Raw genomic sequence first — 21,851 nt, 5'->3', positions numbered from 1 at the left:
GAAATTAGACACAAGAAGTGTATTATTGGACAATGCTGTGTGGCTCTGGTGAAATTTCTCTGTAAAGTTATAGAGGAGACACATTGTGTATCGCCTCTTTTACACTTGTAAGATCATTGCAATGTTAATGTGACACAGAAGATATTAAAGTTTACAAAGAAAGTGGATTACAGTAATACTACCAGCTATATAAATACATATATTTAGATCCTTAAATTAATATCGTTATTAATTTCTTTAGATAAAAGATTCCATATTATATTCCCTATTTAGCAGATTCTAAAAAGTACAACGTTTTTTACTGCGATAACGAGTGCAAGTATTCATAGAAAAAGGTTAATAATTTAACTCACTTAACTTTGAACATGTTGTGATATTTAGAAATACCAACAAATAAAATATAGTGTTGATAATATTTATTATTTTAGTTTTTCAAAGAAATGTTTATTTGTTTTAAAAAACTGTGCAGAGGAATTACAACAGCATTGTGTCCTATCTTTCAGAAGTCAGTTGACTTACACTCTGTTCCAGCGTGATCAATCAATAATCGTGCCAATACCCAAAAAGTCCTGTCCCTCAGATAACAATGACTATAGGCCGGTAGTGTCACGATTGTAGTCCCTCCTCCTTAAGGGCGCTCCGGATATTTTCACTTTGGACCTAATTTTGTGCACCTGCCCTTTGTTCTAGCCTCCTTCCCGTCCCCCTTAAAAGCCAGACCCTCAGTCAGTTCTGGGCTTTGCATCTGATTCCCATATCATGCGAGCCCGGGTCCTGATGCATCTGGCTCCATCATGTTTTTAAGTCTCTGTTCTTGTTCCTGTTCCCCTTGCCAGTTCCGACCTGGTTCCTGGTTTTAACCCGTCTGTTCCTGATGGACCGCCTGGCTTTGGACTTTGCCCATTTTTTGGATTCCCCGTCTGGATTACCTTTGGATTGTTTGCCTCGGCCACACCTCCCCCGTGCACCAGTGCACCATGGACACGCCCCCCTGTCCTCATTCCCGTCTCCTGCATGACTTTTCTCCCCAGTGTTTTCTCACTTTTGCCCGGATTGTGTCATCCGCATAGGGTCTGGAAAGAACTGTCCCGTTACAGGTAGTCTGTTGTGATGAAATGCTTTGAGAGGATGGTATCCATGCTGTGCTCAGAAGTGAACACTGTACTGGATCCATATCAGATTTCATATAAACACCGGCGATGATGCAATCAACAGCATCATCGCCGATGATGCAATCAACAGAATTATGCATCTTCTTCTAAAATACCTAGAGAACCCCAATACCTATGCTCGGATGCCGTTAGTGGACTTCAGCTCTGCATTTAATACGCTGCAGCCCCATCTATTGGTAAGTAAGTTGAAGGAAATGTTCGTTAACCATAACATTATAAGATGGTACCATTCATTTTTAACAAATCGCACACAGTGTCACAGACCGTAACCTGTGCTGGTCTACATATGTTGAAAGTGTTCGCTCCAAAGTTCAGCAGCGCTTATATTTCCTGCGAAGACTAAGGGTGTTTGGGGTTAGACAGGAAGTAATGCTACTCTTTTACCATGCTGTAATCAAGAGAATTATCAGATATGGTATTTCAGTGTGGTTTGGTAATCTATCAGTTCATTTTAAATTGCAAATTACCCGCCTCATCCAGACAGCTTTGAAGATCATCGGAGTGAAACAGCACCCCTCCCTGCAGACAATCTTTGAAAAATCCATAATCAAAGAGGCAGGAAAAATTATATCAGATCCTTCCCACATCCTCAACTCTGAATATCAACTTCTTCCTTCCGGCAAACGTTTTAGGGTTCCCAAATGTAAGTCAAGCAGATACAAACATTCCTTTGTTCCACTATCCATTAAAGCAGTCAATGCAAATGTCAAGGATAAACACAATTTTGACTCTTACAACCCACTTGAGTGCAATATGTTTTGTGATGTGTTATAAATGTTACATGTTGTTATGTGTTATACTGTACATGTGCGATAGAATGATGTGCAATGTTTTTCTTATTTTATGTAATAGTAAAATGTGCAATGTTTTTCTTCTCTTTTTTTGCATTCTATTTAAATGTACAGGAGTGCTTGGTGTCCATAAAAAAATTCCCTCAGGGGACAATAAAATCTTATCTTAAAGAAACCCCCAACCTCTAGCATGCAAGTCAGATGCCTAAGCCATTACACCAACGCACCAATTGACAACGTAAGCTATAACTGAACAGAGCAGGCAAAAAGTTTCCAAGTCGCTGGTGAATGAGTCAAATTGCTACAGATGTTTACAAAGTGTAATATTGTAATAATTTGAGCTATATAAAAAATAATTATATCATTATTATTTATTTAGATACTCGATTGCATGTTATATTCCCTATTAATCAAATTCTAAAAAGTATGCGTTTTTTATTGCGATAACGAGCGCAAATTTTAATAGAAAAGGTTCAAACATTATAACTTTTTATGAAGTATATAAACTTAATATAGTTAGAAGGAGCACGTACAAAAATTCCAAAAAAACTACAGTATGTAACCGAATTAAAGACTTTGATGCTTAAAACGTTTATGAAGAAAGTGGAATACTGGTGTGTATTTTTATTTAAACTACCAATAACAGCCATATACAGTTTAGATAATATGTTTATGTTCCTAAATTAATACGGTTTATGACCTTCAGACGCATTAGGCTCCTCTTCTTTTTATGCTCAGCTACTAACATTTCCCTTTAGTTGTAAAATTCCATATTAATATTCAATATTAAGTGGATTTAAACATGCACAATAAAGAGATTAAATGATTGCAATCGTTTCACTAACAACCAATGAACCATAAGTGCCACCTGTCGGTCATTTTGGCCAGCCAATCACATACTGCGGTATAACGCACTGAACTGAATATAATTTTGCGCGGTATGGGGTTGTACCTTGCATTTTGAATGGCTGCATCTGTATATATCACAACATGTTAAATATTAAAATAATATTCATTAATTAAAAACATGAATGAGTTAGGAAACATGAATACTGTTAATGGCTGGAGTAAAAACCAGTTCTGCCAGTTTACAAAAAAGTGGAGAAGGAATGAGTGGTAGCTAAAAATTAATTTATGAATAATAAATATTATTTCAAACTGCTTGTATTTTGTTGAGGGTTATTTGTCATTGATTAAACTTTTACTTTTAGATTAAAACTGAGAGACTAAAGAAACCTGTTATCTATAAAATATCTGCCTTGTGACATTTCTCATACCGCTCCAAAGCTGTGTTCAGAGTAAAATCCTCTAACCTGAATGCCATGACGGACACACCAACAATTACCCCTACACATTACCCATACACAAAAGACCACTAAAAACTAAAACAATCCTAAGCGCACACATGCACCAAGGAAAAAAATGGCTCCTCAAAACAGATCAAAGATCAAGGACCAGCCCCCAAATATGTTAAATTCCCACTACAGCATTACAGCAAGATGAAAGTGGGGAACAACAGAAAAGACGGATATAACAAACATGCAGACACAAACTGAATAACAATGCAAAGTGTATTTCCAAGAATAGCAATTAATAATGTATAACAAGACCGTCAAAGAAGCAGACCTTAAGTTTAGAATATCACAGTAGGAGACAGAACTGTTGAGTTTTTATTATTTTATAAAATAATATGAGTTTATTAATATAACTGTTTATAGTTTTAAGTTTTTATTGAGTTTTCAGAAGGCTCAAACAGAAGTAGTAAACACTTCTGCTAACATGGCAGCTTGTAATATATATGCAATATATATGATATATTTATAAGATATATGATATATATACTGTATATAATAATCAACTAATTACTAAATATCCAATTTAGTAATTTTGTTTTGTAAAATAGCCCTACGCTGTTTTTAAAATTAATTTTATTAACAAAATTAATTAAAACATTAATAAAAAATTAATAAAATCTAAACAGTATACAACTATAATAACTAGAAAAAGATTGTCCCAAGGGGCTCAGCATTGACCGGGATTCTGGCAACAGCCCAAGTGCTTCTACGTGCCACATCAAGCATTCACAGCGCCACAAAATCTTACAGTCCCACAACAGAATATTTTTTTAAAAGTGTGATGCAGTGTAGTAGGGTGTGTACACCGCAATCTGCTGCATTATTCGCTGTGCATTCTGAATGGCTGGATCTGTATATCATTATCATCATGAAACAAAAGGTGAATCTTACCAATACATTTGTGCAGAAATCTGTCCAAGAAATACTTCTTGCCACATTCATGAACACACTGTCCTTGCAGCACAACATAAGGATTTTTACATTTCTCACATTGATATAACTCTTCACATTCCTCGCAATGTACTTCACACCCTGGTAGAAAGAAAAACAACCAGCAAAATCATACTCAATCTGTATGAATGCCCTGTCACCATCCTATTCTAGCTTTAAAAATATAACAATAAATTACTCAGAGTAAATTAAATTTAGCTAGGCAAAATGGTTTTTAAAAAGCAGCCAAAATCTGACTTTCAATAATGCCATTTTGACGATCAATAACGATCAGCAGGTGTCTTTCAGTCTCAATTTTAAGTTTTAATCTCACAATTATGTTTTTTTTAGAACTCCCTTCATGTATTCATGTCTACTTGTAGGTTTTATGGGATTTATGTACATGGTTATGTGTGGTTAATATTAACTTAATTGATGAGTAGAAGAACACAAGAATAAGATTAAAAGACTACTTGCAATGTCTATCTCAACATCCAAATATATTGTGAGGAAATTTGACCTCTTGTAGCATGTGATCTAACTCTGCATTCTACCAGGCATTGTGTCGACATGCTGAACTGCCACCTTAACGAAAACAGAAACAAAAATATATTCAGAAAAAGAAACACTACCTAAAGAAGCAGATTCTCATTAATATACAAATGTTATAGGTGGCTGTCTGGAGTGAAATAGATCAGCAAAATGGAGAAAGAGAAGCCAAAAAAAGAATGACACTATGGAATGATGCCTTAAAAAGCATAACTGTAATAAAATTCAACAACAGTACGAACTCTGGCATTTCTCTCCATCACGGTAAAAGCCTGTTGAGCATTGCTGAATGCAGGATCCATCCTGAAGGACATAGCCATCCATGCACTGAAGGCAGTCTGTAGAAAGTGGACCTCTGCAGGCATTGCAGCTCCAGTCACACTCTGAAAAGGTCAGAAATGTTAATTACAAACTAATATATAAGACATAGTTAGGTCACTTGTAAAACTTTCAATTCACAAAACCTTTCAGTTTACTTAGAGCAACATAGTGGATAATAATTGATTTTGTTTTACATCTGAAGCTGTAAATAAGTGTTCCTAGAAATCTGATATTTGTTTACCATTCTTAATCATAAAATCATTTTAATTTCTACTAACAAGTGTCTAAGTATGTGTCTTTTTGTTCCAAAGATTACCTGTTCAAGTCTGTGCTATATCATTAACCTCCTGTGACACTGATTCCCCCTGCAGTGCAGACAATGTACTGCTGGGACTTAAATGGTTTGAGTTAGCATGAGGTAACTTTAAGTGGCTGCAATTTTGGAAAAATGATAAGTCTCCTGTAATAGTGTGTCAGAGGGTTGTGTGCACAGTCCTTGTTCCCTGAAATAGAAAAGGGGTTGGAGCCATAAAACATGATGTTAAAATTTGGCATTTCCAAACACTAAGGGTGCAAAAGGAATTGTTGGTTTCAAAAATAATAAAAACACAGTAAAACATATGCATTAATTAATGATAACCTGCTAATATAGTAGACTTTTTTGTTCATGTGAAATGCGAAGATCACACACTATTAAAACAATATAATTTCACACTGTAATATAACTGAGCAAGGTAACAACAAATCAAAAATTTGTTTCTGTAATGTTGCATTTGATATAACAGTTTAAAAAACAGTTTTTATTTTCATGGAGTGTACTTCAATGAAATTACTATGTAAGGAAAAAGAGCCCTTATTTTATTACATTTTGATAAACTGCTCAGGAAAGTTAAACTCCTAAAAACTCTTATTTAAGCACCAAAATTCACCACTGCCAATGTGCATTTAGGTTTAATTTAATCTTGCAGGCTATGATCGGTGACTATGGAAGCATCTCTAAGAAACCAGATAGGTAGCACCTAGCTAGTGTCAATATTTCCACTTCCTAGAGCTTCAAATCAAAGGACTTGGTTGTGCTAGGTATATTTCACTTAAGTATTTCTAAAATATTTTGTGTGCTTGGACCAAACAGTCTGTTGCCTGTCAGGTATGTGGCTGTTTCATCCCAGTGTGTGGTCCGTGCATGTTTTGTTGCTGTGTTCCACACTTCCTGACCTTGATTGTTCTCCCTCCCCCATTACAATCATTACATCATTGTTTCTGTGCGATGTCATCATCAATCAGCTTCTCGGCCAATCAGAGTGCAGCTTATTTAGTATATTAGTTGGAGGTTTTCTGAATGAAGGGGCCTTTTGTTTGACTTCGGTCTCGCTTGGCTTTGGTTTCATTTAGCTTTTGGTTTTTGCTTCGGCTTTGCTTCATTCATGTGTGTTTTCTTATAGCTTCGGCTTTGTACACAAGTACCAGTAAATCCACAAACCCCCTGCACTGGTCAAAAGGGTCTTCTCCTTTAAGTCAGTAAATTAGGTTCTGGGTAAATGATTTACAATGCCAAAAGTACAGGATAAAATACAGAGAGACACAGTGGAACAGATGAGAACAGAACAAAAGAGAGGAGACAGGAGGACATGGAACTTGTGAGCCGGGTGAGAGGTCCTTGTCCAGACATCCATAAAATATTTGAATATCAATAAGAGAGACTGCTATTCTGTGTTTTTTAGGCAGCTCTCATTTCCTGTGTTAAATAAACACTGGATAAAAAACAGCCAGATTAATGGGTGCACTTTTAGAATAGGGAGATAGGTTCTCTGTCATTTGGTGGCATTATGAATTTGAATATTTGGTAGCAGTTTTTTAATGAATATTTGTTTAGCCCCCCCCCCCCCCATGTCTGAATGATTACTCTTTTAACCAAATCTGTACCAGAGAACAAAGACCCCATGTGCTTCTAATCATACCAAACCCTCGGGTATATTCTTTGCAAAATTCTTACAAGTTGCGGGTCATGAATATGTTACTTATTGACTGATTTGTTCTGTTATTTCCCATTTTCAACTTTTTCAAAACCTTTCACTTGGAACATTATTGTAGACTAAACTAGACAGATGTTTATAATTTTTTATCTCTGAAAGGAAGCATCAAAAGCATAAGAATATTTTTCTGCACTTAGGTTTTTAAAACAGTTTGAAGTAATAAAACCTCAGGTATAATGCAGGTGGCAAGCTATTTCTTAGACGCACTCACATGCATTCTCTTAGTTAACTCTCTTCAAATTCATCACTTGGGTAATGGTGCTTTAGGCATTAAACCTACATGCACATTTCTAAGACAATGTGAACTATTGATGTCAAATAAAACACAATGTGGCTTCTATGGATTACATAAAAAACACAATGAAGGCTGAAGAAGGCTCCACAGCCGAAACGTTGTGTTTCTTTTCTTCTTTATAAACCTTTACCTGTTCCTTTGCAAACCAAGCTAAGGTCTTCGTATTCTTGAAATGTCATTCTTACCTCTGCATGTCCTTGTGGTAAAGTCGAGGTAGTATTGCTGGGCACAGCTCTCATGACACTCTCCAAATAGCAGGACTTTAGCATGGTCTCTACAGGAGGTGCAGGATCCTGGCACATCACATGTCAAACACTGGCCGTCACATGCTACAAACGACAGGTTTAGAATACCTTCTGAAACTTTATCTATTCAATAAAGGTAAAACAATGCCTTGGGAAACGATGCATGACCAATATATTTTTTATCATATTTAACTAGGACTACCAACTGCCAGAACAAACCACACAGAAAAAGAGTAATTAGTAGAAGAAGGGAAGAAACAAAAGCCTCAGTAAAAGCAATTACTGTAGACAGATAAACTGGGACTACAGCAAAACATTCAGGGAATTTTAACATGAAAGAAACTAACACTAATCCTTAAGTATGTGATTATTGTTTTATGTTTAATAAAATAATTTCCTCTTTGTGGTATCCACAAATTTTTCCTATTATGAATAGGAGGAATTCCCATGAATTCCATTCATTTAGCAAATGTTTCCAAGATACATTTAATCATGGCTAGGATCTTTTATTTAATTAGATACAGGTTCTAACTTTTTTTCTTATACAGTATTTATACCTCAGCTGCAGGGTACAATTCTGTGAGGTAAAACCTCAGTATTTGTGTGGGATAGGTGCTTTTAAGTCTAATAGTGAATTTCCAAATGCGGGAGTTAATACCTAATGGGAAAACAGGGTATGGTTCCACAGCTCCTCAAACAACCAGTTCCGTAGTAATATTTTTGTTATAACTGTTAACTATTTCAGAAACAGTGTTAATAATTATAGGTAGTATTTTCAATCAAAATGAATACTGGAAACTTAAAAAGCACTGTTTTCCCCACATAAGTCAGGTTACTGCATTGCAAACAAACCCTGTATTATTGTTATGTTACGTATTCTCTACTTGTACAGCTTACATAATAATACGTTTGTGCAAATAGGCATAATCATGAATATAAAACTTCTGAATATTGAGGTTTTACCATATCCCTATGCATGTAGATGGCTGGACTCTGAAACTTAAAAGATATTCGTAAATAATTGTGCTAGTAAACATAGTGTGCTATGTACAGATATACAGATGCAGCCATTCAAAATGCACAGTACAAACCCGCGGTACGGGAAACTACCCACAAGCCACCACAGGGCACCGCGGTAAGTGATTGGCTGGCCAAAATGACCAACAGGGGCCCTCTTGGTGCATTGGTCGGTAGTGAAAAGATTTAATCATTTAATCTCTTTACTGTGCACATTTTAATCCGCTTAGTATTGAAAATGTATTTGAAATTTTACCACTAAAGGGAAATTTTAGTTGCTGAGCATAAAAAGAAGAGGAGCATAATGCATCTGAAGGTCATAAATGATATTAATTTAGGAACATAAACATTACTGTATGTAAACTGTACTGTTAGGGCTGGTCTTGGTAGTTTAAAGAAAAAATACACACCAGTCTTCCATTTCTCCCTAAAGATTTTAAGCATGAAAGTTTTATGAAACGGTACCCAAATATGCAATTGCTGTATAGAATGAATTTTAATTAAAAAAAAATATTTAACAAGAAAATTAAGCTGTTTACATCTTCCGCCTGAGAACATAGTCACACATTCCTACCCAACGCAGAAACACAGCCACTAACTAGAAAAGAGAGGACATTAGCTAGCCAATATGAAAAAGAAATAAATGATTATTTTATTTATTTCTTTTGCACATTTATTTGAACATTTCCATCAATTGTACAAGCACTTGGAAACTATCCAATCCCTAGTTCATCAGGCATTTTCTTTTACGCTGCGGGCATTCTCCCTGACTGTGTCTTCTAGGATATAATGCCAGCGATTTATTGTTAAATTTGGGTTTCCAATAATGCCGCAGCAAACTCTTTTATGTCCACTATAACGGACAATCTCCTTTGCTTTTAACCGAGCGTTTAATAATTTCCTAAAATAAAAATGATTTACTTTATTTCCCTCACGGGATCAATAAAAGTATCTATCATCTATCTAAACTATGGGACAGAATTCTGGGGTCTCCCTATACCAGAGATTACGGTAGGGCTTCAGAATGGTGATTGGCTGACACCATCTGAAACCCCCCTGATTGGGGAAAAAAGATGTGCTGATCAGGAAGAGGATTTCTTTCTATTCGAAACGTGTATTTTAAAAGTTTAATTAAGAAGTAAAAACCTTACAGCGTACACAGATTTCTAAACTGACCAGGAGGAAGAAAAATCACCCATGTTTTGTGCATAAAAAGTGGTTATTAACTATCGAAACCTGTTTTATTTATTTTATTTTTATTTAGATTAAGAGTTACCGTCACCCCCATTCCCATTTAAATCACAAACCCGTGTTTAATTAAATGTCTTTTAACATAAATCGTTATCTTTGTCTTCTGCATAATAATGTTCACCACTCTGTCCAGCAAATTAATAAGAAACTTTATTTTATATAGCGTTTTAAACAAATAACGAATTAGATTGCTCATAAACCTAATCACTTATTCCACATAAACACAGTGTAATTGCTCTCTGAAAATGCTTTTTCTTTTTATTTAGGCTCAGATTTCAACTATAGATCGTACACTAATTACTAACAGTAAATACTGATGTTTTGCTCCCTCTTACCACAAAAATATTAAAAATAATGTATTGTAGCTGGGATTAACTTTTTTTCGAACGTGTCTCTACCTGCTGCGACTCGGACACGGAATGGTTAAAGATGGCGACAACTCAGGACCCCAGAGATGGGGGGGCGTCTTTCCACCTCCATAACTAAAATGCCAAATAGGAGTACTTTTTAATTCAGTTTGAATTATAACTGTACGTACTGTCTTCGTCTTTGGCCAGGGCTTTAAAGAGAGGGCGTGCCAACATTTTTTAGTGCCGTCGTCTGCGTTTAAAGGTACCACTGTCGCGGAACAATTCGACCTTGGAACGTTCACCCAGCGTAATTATTGTTTCATTGCACTTTGACAGATTGTCTTTAAATCAATTATTGTCAGAATATCCCCACCTCCAAACAAGAACAAAATTGCAACGATTTTATTAACTGGCTGTTTCAGTAACCTAAAGTATATATCTAAAGTAATAATTTAACAATATATGTAAATGTTTTAAGATATGTTTATGTTGTGAATGTCTGTAGATTGTATCTTATTTTTAGTTTTATTTTGTTTCATGTTAATTTTATAAGAGAATCTTGACTAAAATACTTTTATTTTTTTACAATCTGATAATGCCAGACAGAATTCACATTCGCTGCAGCCAAATGGCCTTGCAGATCAGATACTGTATCAAGGAACAAAACAATTATCTAAAAAGCCACCTTTAAAGGCGCTATATAAAATAAAGTTAATTATTATTATTAATATTGATGAGAATCTTCCTCCCAGGACTTGTAAAATTGTTGTTGTTATTGCTGTTATCCTGTAAAGTGCTTTGAGAAGCATACTGTCCAGCATATTGTATTTCATTGCACTTTGACAGATCGTCTTAAAATCACTTGTTGTTAGAATATCCCCCAAGAGGATATTCCCCACAAGAGGATATAGAGGATATCCCTCAAGAGGTATCCAGGTAACAGTGAAATGGGCGTACATTCTGGGGAGATCGCCCGTTTTCCATGTAAATAGTTCCCTGGTTCCGCACCCCTTGGTGTCTCTCTCTCTCTGTCTCTCTCTCGGGCCCGCGCTCTTGGCGGGCTTGTCTTGTGTTTCTCTTTTGTCTGGGCGCGAGAGTGCTGCTGGCGGGTGGTGAGGTAGAAGAAATAAAGCGCAGTTTTTAACTGCTCAGGTTTGAGTCTCTGTGTTCGTCCTCAACGAACCCAAATTCATTACATTGGTGTTAGAAGCGGGAGGATGGACAGTGAACGGCCGATGATGTCGGACTCAGAGAAGCGCCGGTTCCCCCAGCAGCCGAGTGACCCCCTAAAGCACCTTTTGGAGGCGAGCAGCAGCTGCCAGGGGCCGGGACGACCCCTCAGCACCGCCAGTGACCACAGCCCTTATCAGGGCTACCCCACGGTGACCTACTCAGCGGAAGGGGGGCCCTTTTCCAGGTCCCCTCAGGCCACGTGGCAGGAAAGAGATGCCAGACCAGCGGGGTCCAGCCCGCCACCCCTGCTCTAGCCTGCGCTAGTGAAACCGAGCCGTTATAATGGGGTGATCCCATGGCAGATGTGCATTTGCCCACAGAGCAGTTTTTACTTGAACATGGAGATGCCATACTGAAAAATTCCTGCACACAGCCATTGCAGCGGAATTTGCATCATTTGGCAGGGCTATGATTCATACAAGTGGTGGTGGATTTGGAGACAAAATGTATTTACATTGGGTTGCTGTAAGTGGAGCACTAATACGCCCAAAGCTCTACTTATTATTTTACAAACAAATGCACCTGACAAGCTGGACAGTTTGCTTCTCAAAGCGCTTTACAGGATAACAACAACAATTTACAAGTTCTGGGAGGAAAAATATGATCAATTTTAATAATAATAATAATAATAATAATAAACTTTATTTTATATAGAGCCTTTAAAGGTGGCTGCTCAAAGCGCTTTACAGGATAACAACCGATGAAACAACATTGGTTGGGGGTTGAAAATACCTGTGAAACCGGTTTGTTCACAATGTACTGTACACAGAGTACAGACACAGAGTGTTACACCAACGCATTAGCATGTTAAAGCGATTCCATTGAGGAGCCGGGCGCGATAATTGTTTTGTTCCTTGATACAGTATCTGATCTGCAAGGCCATTTGGCTGCAGCGAATGTGAATTCTGTCTGGCATTACCAGATTGTAAAAAAATAAAAGTATTTTAATCAAGATTCTCTTATAAAATTAACGTGAAACAAAATAAAACTAAAATTAAGATACATAAATAAGATACAATCTACAGACATTCACAACATAAACATATCTTAAAACATTTACATATATTGTTAAATTATTACTTTAGATATATACTTTAGGTTACTGAAACAGCCAGTTAATAAAATCATTAATAAAATTTCCCTTTAGTGGTAAAATTCCATATAAATATTCAATACTAAGCGGATTAAAATGTGCACAGTAAAGAGATTAAATGATTAAATCTTTTCACTAACGACCAATACACCACATTATCTTCCATGTCTCATTAACATTGTGTCATTATAAGGGATACACAACCTGTCTCCTCTATAAACTCTTCAGTTTACAAAGGAATTCCGCCAGAGCCTCAAAACATTGTCCAATAATACTCTTCTCGCGTCTATATTTTTAGTTAAGCAGGATTTGAGCTACAGACCATAACAGATCAAAAAACAGAATCCACCTGCGATTCGGGTGTTAACAAAACGTGGACCAGCGTAATACTTTGAGTTTACAGCTTGTCCAAGGTCATTCATTATTAATAATATGAGTAATATCATACCTTTGGTAAAGGCTTTGATGCATAAAATATTTCTGCATAATTAAATTATTTATGATAAAGGTAGGTTGTGTACTTTTGCCCAACTGAGCAATCTTGCTTTCATAAAATATACCAACTTTTTAATGACTGATGATTAACATGCTGTAATACACAGTTTAAATTTAAAAGCTCAAATGCTGTACATGAGAGGTTAAGCTTTATTGGCTCCTCCTGGCGGTTTTACAAGGTGATTCCGGATACTTTCCGGTATGACATCAAATTACGCACTACACCGCGTGATACTGCGTTTTGATGCGACACGCCCACCGGGGTATACCGCGAAATACCCCACCCATTTTGAATGCTGCATCTGTAGCCATTCAGAATGTGCGGGGAATACTGCAGTACTTTGCATTTCAGTAGCTCTGGGATACCGCTGGTTTTTAGAAATACTCAGTTGTGGGACTGCACTACTTTGTAAAACTGCCAGGTGGAGCAGTGAAAGCTTAACGTGGCATGTGAAGCATTTGGGCTGTTGCCAGAAAATGCCTGGTTTTGAATCCCAGTCAATGCTGAGGGACAATCTTTTTCCAATTATAGAAATTACGTTGTAAACTATATAGGCTTTTATTAGTTTTAAACTGTGTGTTACAGCATGATAAATATTAAACTAATTAAAAATGGCAAAAACATGGTCAATGCTCAGGGACAATCTTTTTCCAGTTATAGAAATTATGTTGTAAACTATATAGGCTTTTATTAGTTTTAAACTGTGTGTTACAGCATGATAAATATTAAACTAATTAAAAATGGCGAAAACATGGAAGTGGTGAACCTTCCCAGGAGTTAAACATAAATCAGCTGTGGTTTATCACATCTTTGGAAAGCTGAGTTCAATTTCTCTAGCCACACCCAGGCCTGATTACTGCCACACCTGTTCTCAATCAAGAAATCACTTAAATAGGACCTGCCTGACAAAGTGAAGTAGATCAAAAGATCCTGAAAAGCTAGACATCATGCTGCGATCCAAAGAAATTCAGGAACAAATGAGAAACATAGTAATTGAGATTGATCAGTCTGGAAAAGGTTATGAAGCCATTTCTAAAGCTTTGAGACTCCAGTGAACCACAGTGAGAGCCATTATCCACAAATGGCGAAAACATGGAAGTGGTGAACCTTCCCAGGAATGGCCGTCTGACCAAAATTACCCCAAGAGCACAGCGACGACTCATCCAAGAGGTCATGAAAAACCCCACAACAACATCCAAAGAACTGCAGGCTTCTCTTGCCTCAGTTAAGGTCAGTGTTCATGACTCCACCATAAGAAAGAGACTGGGCAAAGATGGCCTGCATGGCACAGTTCCAAGACAAAAACCACTGCTGAGCAAAAAGAACATAAAGGCTCATCTCAGTTTTGCCAGAAAACATCTTGATGATCCCCAAGACTTTTGGGAAAATACTCTGTGGACTGACGAGACAAAAGTTGAACTTTTTGGAAGGGGTGTGTACCATTACATCTGGCGCAAAAGTAACACAGCATTTCAGAAAAGGAACATCATACCAACAGTAAAATATGGTGGTGGTAGTGTGATGGTCTGGGGCTGTTTTGCTGCTTCAGGACCTGGAAGACTTGCTGTGGTAAATTGAACCATGAATTCTGCTGTCTACCAAAAAAATCCTGAAGGAGAATGTCCGGCCATCTGTTCGTGACCTCAAGCTGAAGCGCACTTGGGTTCTGCAGCAGGACAATGATCCAAAACACACCAGCAAGTCCACCTCTGAATGGCTTAAGAAAAACAAAATGAAGACTTTGGAGTGGCCTAGTCAAAGTCCTGACCTGAATCCGATTGAGATGTTGTGGCATGACCTTAAAAAAGCGGTTAAGGCTCGAAAACCCTCCAATGTGGCTGAATTACAACAATTCTGCAAAGATGAGTGGGCCAAAATTCCTCCACAGCGCTGTAAAAGACTCATTACCAGTTATCACAAACGCTTGATTGCATTGTCAAAAAAATAAGAAATCAGGAAGGGGGCAAACACTTTTTCACACCACTGTATTTGTTAATGACGTACAGAGCTGTGTTACATTAAGTGGCTGTAATGGAATACGTAAAAGTTAATTCCAAGCTGAAAATAAAAGACTCAACATATACTATAATTGTTATACTATAATTCTTCAGCTTACAGATTGTCTAAGGTAATTCATTATTAATAATATCAATAATATATTCAGTATCACATTAAAATTTGAATGTTTTTATAACTGTAAATCCATCTATCTTTTTTCCAACTGCATTATCCAGGACAGACAACAGTCTACACTATTTGGTTATTTTTTACGATTCTGACAGACTTCAGAATGCTTCGACCAATGCCTACAAATGGAACATAATCCGTACTGTGGGAAAAGAGCTATTGAGCACAGAATGAATGTCTTTCTGATTTCAAAAAGACTTGCATATGTAGTTTATTCTTATCTGTGTGAAAACAGAAAATACAGATGGAGCTTCACAAATTAAAGACAGGTCTGGAACACCCTATAGGCATAGGCATTTTAACCAGCCAAGGTTGTGAAAACAGTGACAAATCACTCTGAACACAATACAATTTCAAACTACAAGCAGTTTGAAATTATTAGTTATTAATAAATTCACATTGTTAATAAATGTCTGATACATTATCATAGTTCATTTTCAGTGGTCTTTTTCATCCTTTTTTGTTATTAGAATTTATATAATATATCTGATTTCATTTTAAATCTTGTTGTAAAGGCTTGTCTTTATATGCCCCACTTGAATGAATAAGGTATTTTGAATTGACTCTAATTTAACAGGTTGAAATGCTTATTACTCTCAATGTTGACAGTATACACGTTTGTCCATTCATGTTGTTGATCTAATTTAACTTTGAACATGTTGTGATATTTAGAAATACCTCAAAATATAATATTTTGTCCATAATATTGACTATTTAAGTATTTTTTTAAAGAAATGCATATAACCACAGTAAGTGACCAAGTGAAAGACATTGTGATGGCATAAAATGTTTATGAAGAAAGTGCAATACTGTTGTGTATTTTTTATTTAAACTACCACTACCAGCCATATACAGTTTGTATAATATATTTATACTCCTAAATTAATATAATTTATTATGTTCAGAGACATTATGGTCCTGTTGTTTTTATGTTCAGCTACCAGAATTTCCCTTTAGTTGTAAATTTACATATTAAGTAGATTTACACATGCACAGTAAAGAAATTAAATGAAGCAATTGTTTCACTAATATCTAAAGCACCACACGTGCCACCTGTCGATTATCTTTAGCCAGCGAATCATACCGCCTGTAGCCGAAACCCACTGCACATTTTGAATAACTACATCTGTATTTGTCAATTACCGCAATGGCAATAGTTTATTTCTCTTTTTAAGTTTGCTACCTTGGTTACCACTTTGTGCTGGAGAAACAAATAAAATGTGTTGTGTGATAGTCGTCACTCCCAAAAACAATATGGGAACTATAAATGTTACACTCTACAAATTTTTCTTGAATAGCAAGCCGGTGCCAGGACCCAGTATTGATTTCTTTGGGTATTTTTTACTTTATGATTGCTACCCCTACTCTTTCCTCACTCAATATTCTTTTTTAATATTTCACACACCATCAGGAATTACAGAACATCTTACAACCTCTATTACTTCATCTGATTTTGAAGGAGAATAAACCTAGTGTGCCATTTAGTAGTAACAGCTCTTTTAAAATATAAATGTGGAGTCAATTTGAGGTAGTTTTATAGGTAAGCCGATACCAATGCAAATCAGTGTCAGGTGTGCCTCTATACAGATGCAGCCATTCAAAATCCGCGGTACAAACGCGCGGTACGGTAAACAACCCACAAGCCACCGCAGGGCACTGTAGGGCACCGCGGTAAGTGATTGGCTGGCCAAAATGACGAACAGGGGCACTCGAGGAGCATAACGCATCTACAGGTCATAAATGATATTAATTTAGGAACATAAACATTACCTAATGTACGCAAACTGTACTGTGTATGGCTGGTCTTGGTAGTTTAAGAACAAATACACACCAGTCTTCCATTTCTCCCTAAACATTTTAAGCATGAAAGTTTTATGAAATGGTACCCAAATATGCGATTGCTGTATAGAATGAATTTTAATTTTAAAAAAAAGTTTAACACGAAAATTAAGCTGTTTACATCTTCTGCCTGAGAACAGTCACCCATTGCTACCCAACACAGAAACACAGCCACTAACTAGCAAAGAGAGGACATTAGCTAGCCAATATGATAAAGAAATAAATGATTATTTTGTTTATTTCTTTTGCACATTTATTTGAATATTTCCATCGATTGTACAAGCACTTGGAAACTATCCAATCCCTAGTTCATCAGGCATTTTCTTTTACGCTGCAGGCATTCTCCCGGACTGTGTCTTCTAGGATATAATGCCAGCGATTTATTGTTAAATTTGGGTTTCCAATAACGCCGCAGCAAACTCTTTTATGCCCACTATAACAGACAATCTCTTTTGCTTTTAACCGAGCGTTTAATAATTTCCTAAAATGAAAATAATTTACTTTATTTCCCTCACGGGATCAATAAAAGTATCTATCATCTATCTAAACTATGGGACAGAATTCTGGGGTCTCCCTATACCTGCGGGCATTCTCCCGGTCTGGCGCTGGTCTGTGTCTTCTAGGATATAATGCCAGCGAACTCTTGTTTTTATGTCCACTATAACAGACAATCTCCTTTGCTTTTAACCGAGCGTCTAACCCCTCTGATTGGTTTGCTGGTTTGATATACATACTGAACCAGAAAGATGATTTCTTTCTATTTGAAACGTGTATTTTAAAAGTTTAAGAAGTAAAAACCTTACAGCGTACACAGATTTCTAAACTGATCAGGATCGTTATCTTTGTGTTATCCATAATAATGTTCACCGCTCTGTCCAGCAAATTAATAATAAACTTTATTTTATATAGCGTTTTAAACCTAATCACTTTTTCTACATAAACACAGAGTAATTGCTCTCTGAAAATGCTTTTTCTTTTTATTTAGGCTCAGATTTCAACTATAGATCGTATTATTATAAACTTTCTTGGAAAAATGTATTTTATGTACATTTGCTATTAATTCATTTAGGGCTAGAATATGTTCATTGTCTTCCAATCGAGTCGAGTTGACATTAGAAGCTTGCCATGCCCGGACTGTTACACCAACACATTAGCATGTTGAAGCGATTTCATTGAGAAGCCTAGCTTTCTTAACTAGTTAGTACTGTACTTCCTTGGTTTTGGAGGGGGGAGGTGTATTTTGCTGGAAATCTAGCCCCCTTCTACTTTGAAAATACCTGTGAACTCCCGCAAAGAGGGGGGTTGTACTCGTTAATGTCTTAGCCGGAACACATCATTATATCTCATTTTGTATTTCTATAATAAAAAATCGTTTGCCCAGCCTAACACTATTGTTGTTATTGTTTTTATCCTGTAAAGCGCTTTGAGGAGCACAGCTTTCTCACCACTTTTTGATACCATCCTTACACAAAGCAGAAACTTCTTCTTGTATTTTCCGATGACATACAAGTGGAAAGATTACAGATTTTAATCGTCTTTTTTCTGAACCAGGGGAAATCTGATCATGTTTCTCTATAACAATAATAAAAAACTTTATTTTACATATCACCTTTAAAAGTGGCATCTCAAAGCAATACAGTAGATGTAAACCACAGACTACAAAGTAAATACCCAGACAAACGCAAACGCGTTTTTAATAAAATGCTTTTATTAATTCAGCAGAGAGAGAGCATAAAACCTGGGCGTAACAGCTGTTCCTTTTTCTGATCACTTGCTCTCTGGATAAACGTCTCACCTGTCCTGTTCTTTGTTTTCCTAATTTGCTGATTATGCCTTCTGCGATCCACTCCTGCCCTCACACCTAAAGAAGACTATTTTAAATTTCTTTGCGCAGTCCATTGTGCAATTAACCCTTGTATGTGCTGTCCTTAAGGTGATATCACATAAAGGTGATATGTAAAATAATGATTTTTATTATTGTTATAGAGAAACATGATCAGATTTTCCCCGGTTCAGAAAAAACGATCTAAAATATACTAGTTTGTCACTAGTATACTTTTAATACAGTCTTTGCTGTGCTCTAGAGGATCCTTGTGATATTTCGAGCTTGGTTGAATGATAAGTGTTGCAGTTTAAATAATTAACAAGTGCATTTTTGCAATTTACCTTGCATTGTCCATTGTGCTGCTGTAATACAGATGAAAATAATTCAAAGTCTAAACAGTATCAGCTTTATTTACGGGTTGCAATTTAAAAAAGCCAAAAACCGCACTCAAAATGCAATTTAGAGCTTTCTGGCAAGAGGAGACACCCAAATTAATAATGGAACATGCCACTGTTTGTGCATGAACAAGGTTATACTGCTATTTCCTTAGATACGCGATTAAAAAAAAAAATGTTGAATCCCCGGCGGAACACATTCCATAAGAATCAGCGCTTTTATATATTGGCGTCTCAAAACGCCTTACAGGATAAAAACAGCAATAACAGCAACAACAATATTGTATTTCATTGCACTTTGAAAACCAAGTAATAACTTAACTATATTTGCAAATGTTTTATGATATGTCGCTGTTGTGAATGTCTGTGGAGTGTATCTTATTTGCCTGTCTGTCCTGGCTCTCTCGCTTGCCCTCCCCCTTCTCTCCCTCAATTAAATTCAATTCAAGGTGCTTTATTAGCATGACAGATGGGTACAATCAGTTTTGGGTATTTACTCGGTTTGAGATGCCACTTTTAAAGGTGATATATAAAATCAAGGCTTTAACTTGCTTTAACTCCGCAAGTCTGAGTTCTCGTGTCTGTCCTATCCGAACTCTAAAGTATTACAATATGTATCTTTATAGCAGGTGGTGTACAACTTTTTAGTATAGATTACACTTTTCTAAAATGTATTTGAAAAATAAAAACGATTACAATCTAATCTTTCCACGTTTGATCCCAAGATCCCAAGAAAAATAAATCTAAATGGGGAGAAAGCTATGCTGAAAGTTTATTTAGATACTTAGAAGACAAAGATATCAATTTATGTTGCATTTGTCTGATTGTGAATAAATAAACACATTTTTAAACCCGCGTTTGCGATTTAAATCAAAACGTGATTTAAATCACTATAAATGTTTATATTGTAACGCCTTGGTGACTATTCATTGTTATTAAAATGACTTAAATTCGATCATGTTGTGATATTTAGAAATATAAATTTTTTTGGTGCGAGTGATGTTTTATTTAATCTCTGACTCAGGGAAACGTTTCATTTTTTCAAAGAAATGTTTGTTAAAGGAAATTCATGGCTCCAGTGGGATTCAATCACAGACCATGTGACGTGGGAGTCAGGAACCTAACCCACTGCGCCACCGGCAAGGTCACATGCAGAGTGCTGCAAAAGCACTACAGAAACATTATCAACAGACAATGTACAGCGTGTACAATTCTTGTATTGCGGTACATGAATATAATTATATTGTTATTAATTTCTTTAGATACACGATTCCATATTATATTCCCTTTTAATCAAATTCTAAAAGTATGCTTGTTGACTCCGGTATCACGTTAGTTAAAGACTTCGATGTTTTAAATGTTTAGGGAGAAATGGAATACTGGTGTGTATGTTTTCTTTAAAGTACCGAGACCATCCTTATACTGTATGTTTAAGTTCCAAAATTAATATCATTTATGGCCTTCACACATTACAGTATGCTCCTATTCTTTTTATGCTCAGCTACTAAGATTTCCCTTCAGTGGTAAAATTCCATATAAATATTCAATACTTAAACGGGCACAGTTAAGACATTAAATATACATATACATACTGTATACAGTACAGTTTGCATATGGTAATATGTTTATGTTCCTAAATCAATCTCTTTTATGAGCATGTGAAAGGCATGGTGAATCGATTCTCAAAAATTACTGTACTTTGCATGATTGGAAACAAATGCGTGGTTGCGAAATGCTGTGGTGTTACTTTAACAAAGACCGTCAATGAAAAAAATAATGTGGACCAGGGCAATATTTTGAGTTTACGGCTTGTCCAAGGTCATTCATTATTAATACTATTAGTAATATCTTCGTTAAAGACTTTGATGGCGACAGCTCAAACATGAGAGGTTGAGCTTTATTAGCTCCACCTTGCGGAAATTCCGGATACTATTATTTTGCTTGCGGTATTATAGGAGTATTTATGGTAGCTCGCGGTAGACTGCATAAAGCGCACAGCAAAATAATGCGGTATCGCCCAACCATTTTGAATGGCTGCATCTGTTCCCACCTATACATCCATAAAGTAAACTTAAAATTGCTAAAATATCTGTAGAAGTTCACCCTAAGTTTTGTTTCAGGATAAAGAAGAAAAAAACTAAGTAAAAAGAAGAGAACAATACAAAATGTCTAAAATATTCTCATAATAATGTGTATGTATTGGGTTAATCTAAATTACATACATTCATGTAATTTACAGGATTTAAAGGCCTGAAACTAATTTGCAGTCAATGCACTTGAGAGTATAACATTCACATATTCAGCAGAGACGTAGGCCTAACATGAGTTTAAATTAAATAAGTAGACACAAGACATTCTGGGCTTCTCTTCACATTACATTTAAAAAATAATGATATACAAAAAATGTACAAAAAGAAAAACTACAATAATTACAGTTGCAAGAAAAAGTTTGTGAACCTTTTGGAATTACCCAG

General features: G+C 36.1%; 1 protein-coding gene across 1 annotated transcript in view; it reads right to left on the bottom strand.

Moving 5' to 3' along the window:
• Nucleotides 1–21,851, bottom strand: part of fras1 (Fraser extracellular matrix complex subunit 1) — a 364,870-nt gene that overhangs the window by 154,562 nt on the left and 188,457 nt on the right. The window contains exons 22-24 of the mRNA XM_015364800.2: nt 7,632–7,775; nt 5,040–5,180; nt 4,210–4,350 (exon numbers count right to left, since the gene is read on the bottom strand). Coding sequence (XP_015220286.2) covers nt 4,210–4,350; nt 5,040–5,180; nt 7,632–7,775 — 426 coding nt within the window. The remainder of the gene's footprint in view (nt 1–4,209; nt 4,351–5,039; nt 5,181–7,631; nt 7,776–21,851) is intronic.

Source organism: Lepisosteus oculatus, chromosome 3 (assembly GCF_040954835.1).
Source record: "Lepisosteus oculatus isolate fLepOcu1 chromosome 3, fLepOcu1.hap2, whole genome shotgun sequence".
In the NCBI taxonomy this organism is placed as follows: domain Eukaryota; kingdom Metazoa; phylum Chordata; class Actinopteri; order Semionotiformes; family Lepisosteidae; genus Lepisosteus; species Lepisosteus oculatus.
Note: the sequence above shows the minus strand (reverse complement) of the source record. Positions and strands in the feature narration are given on the sequence as shown.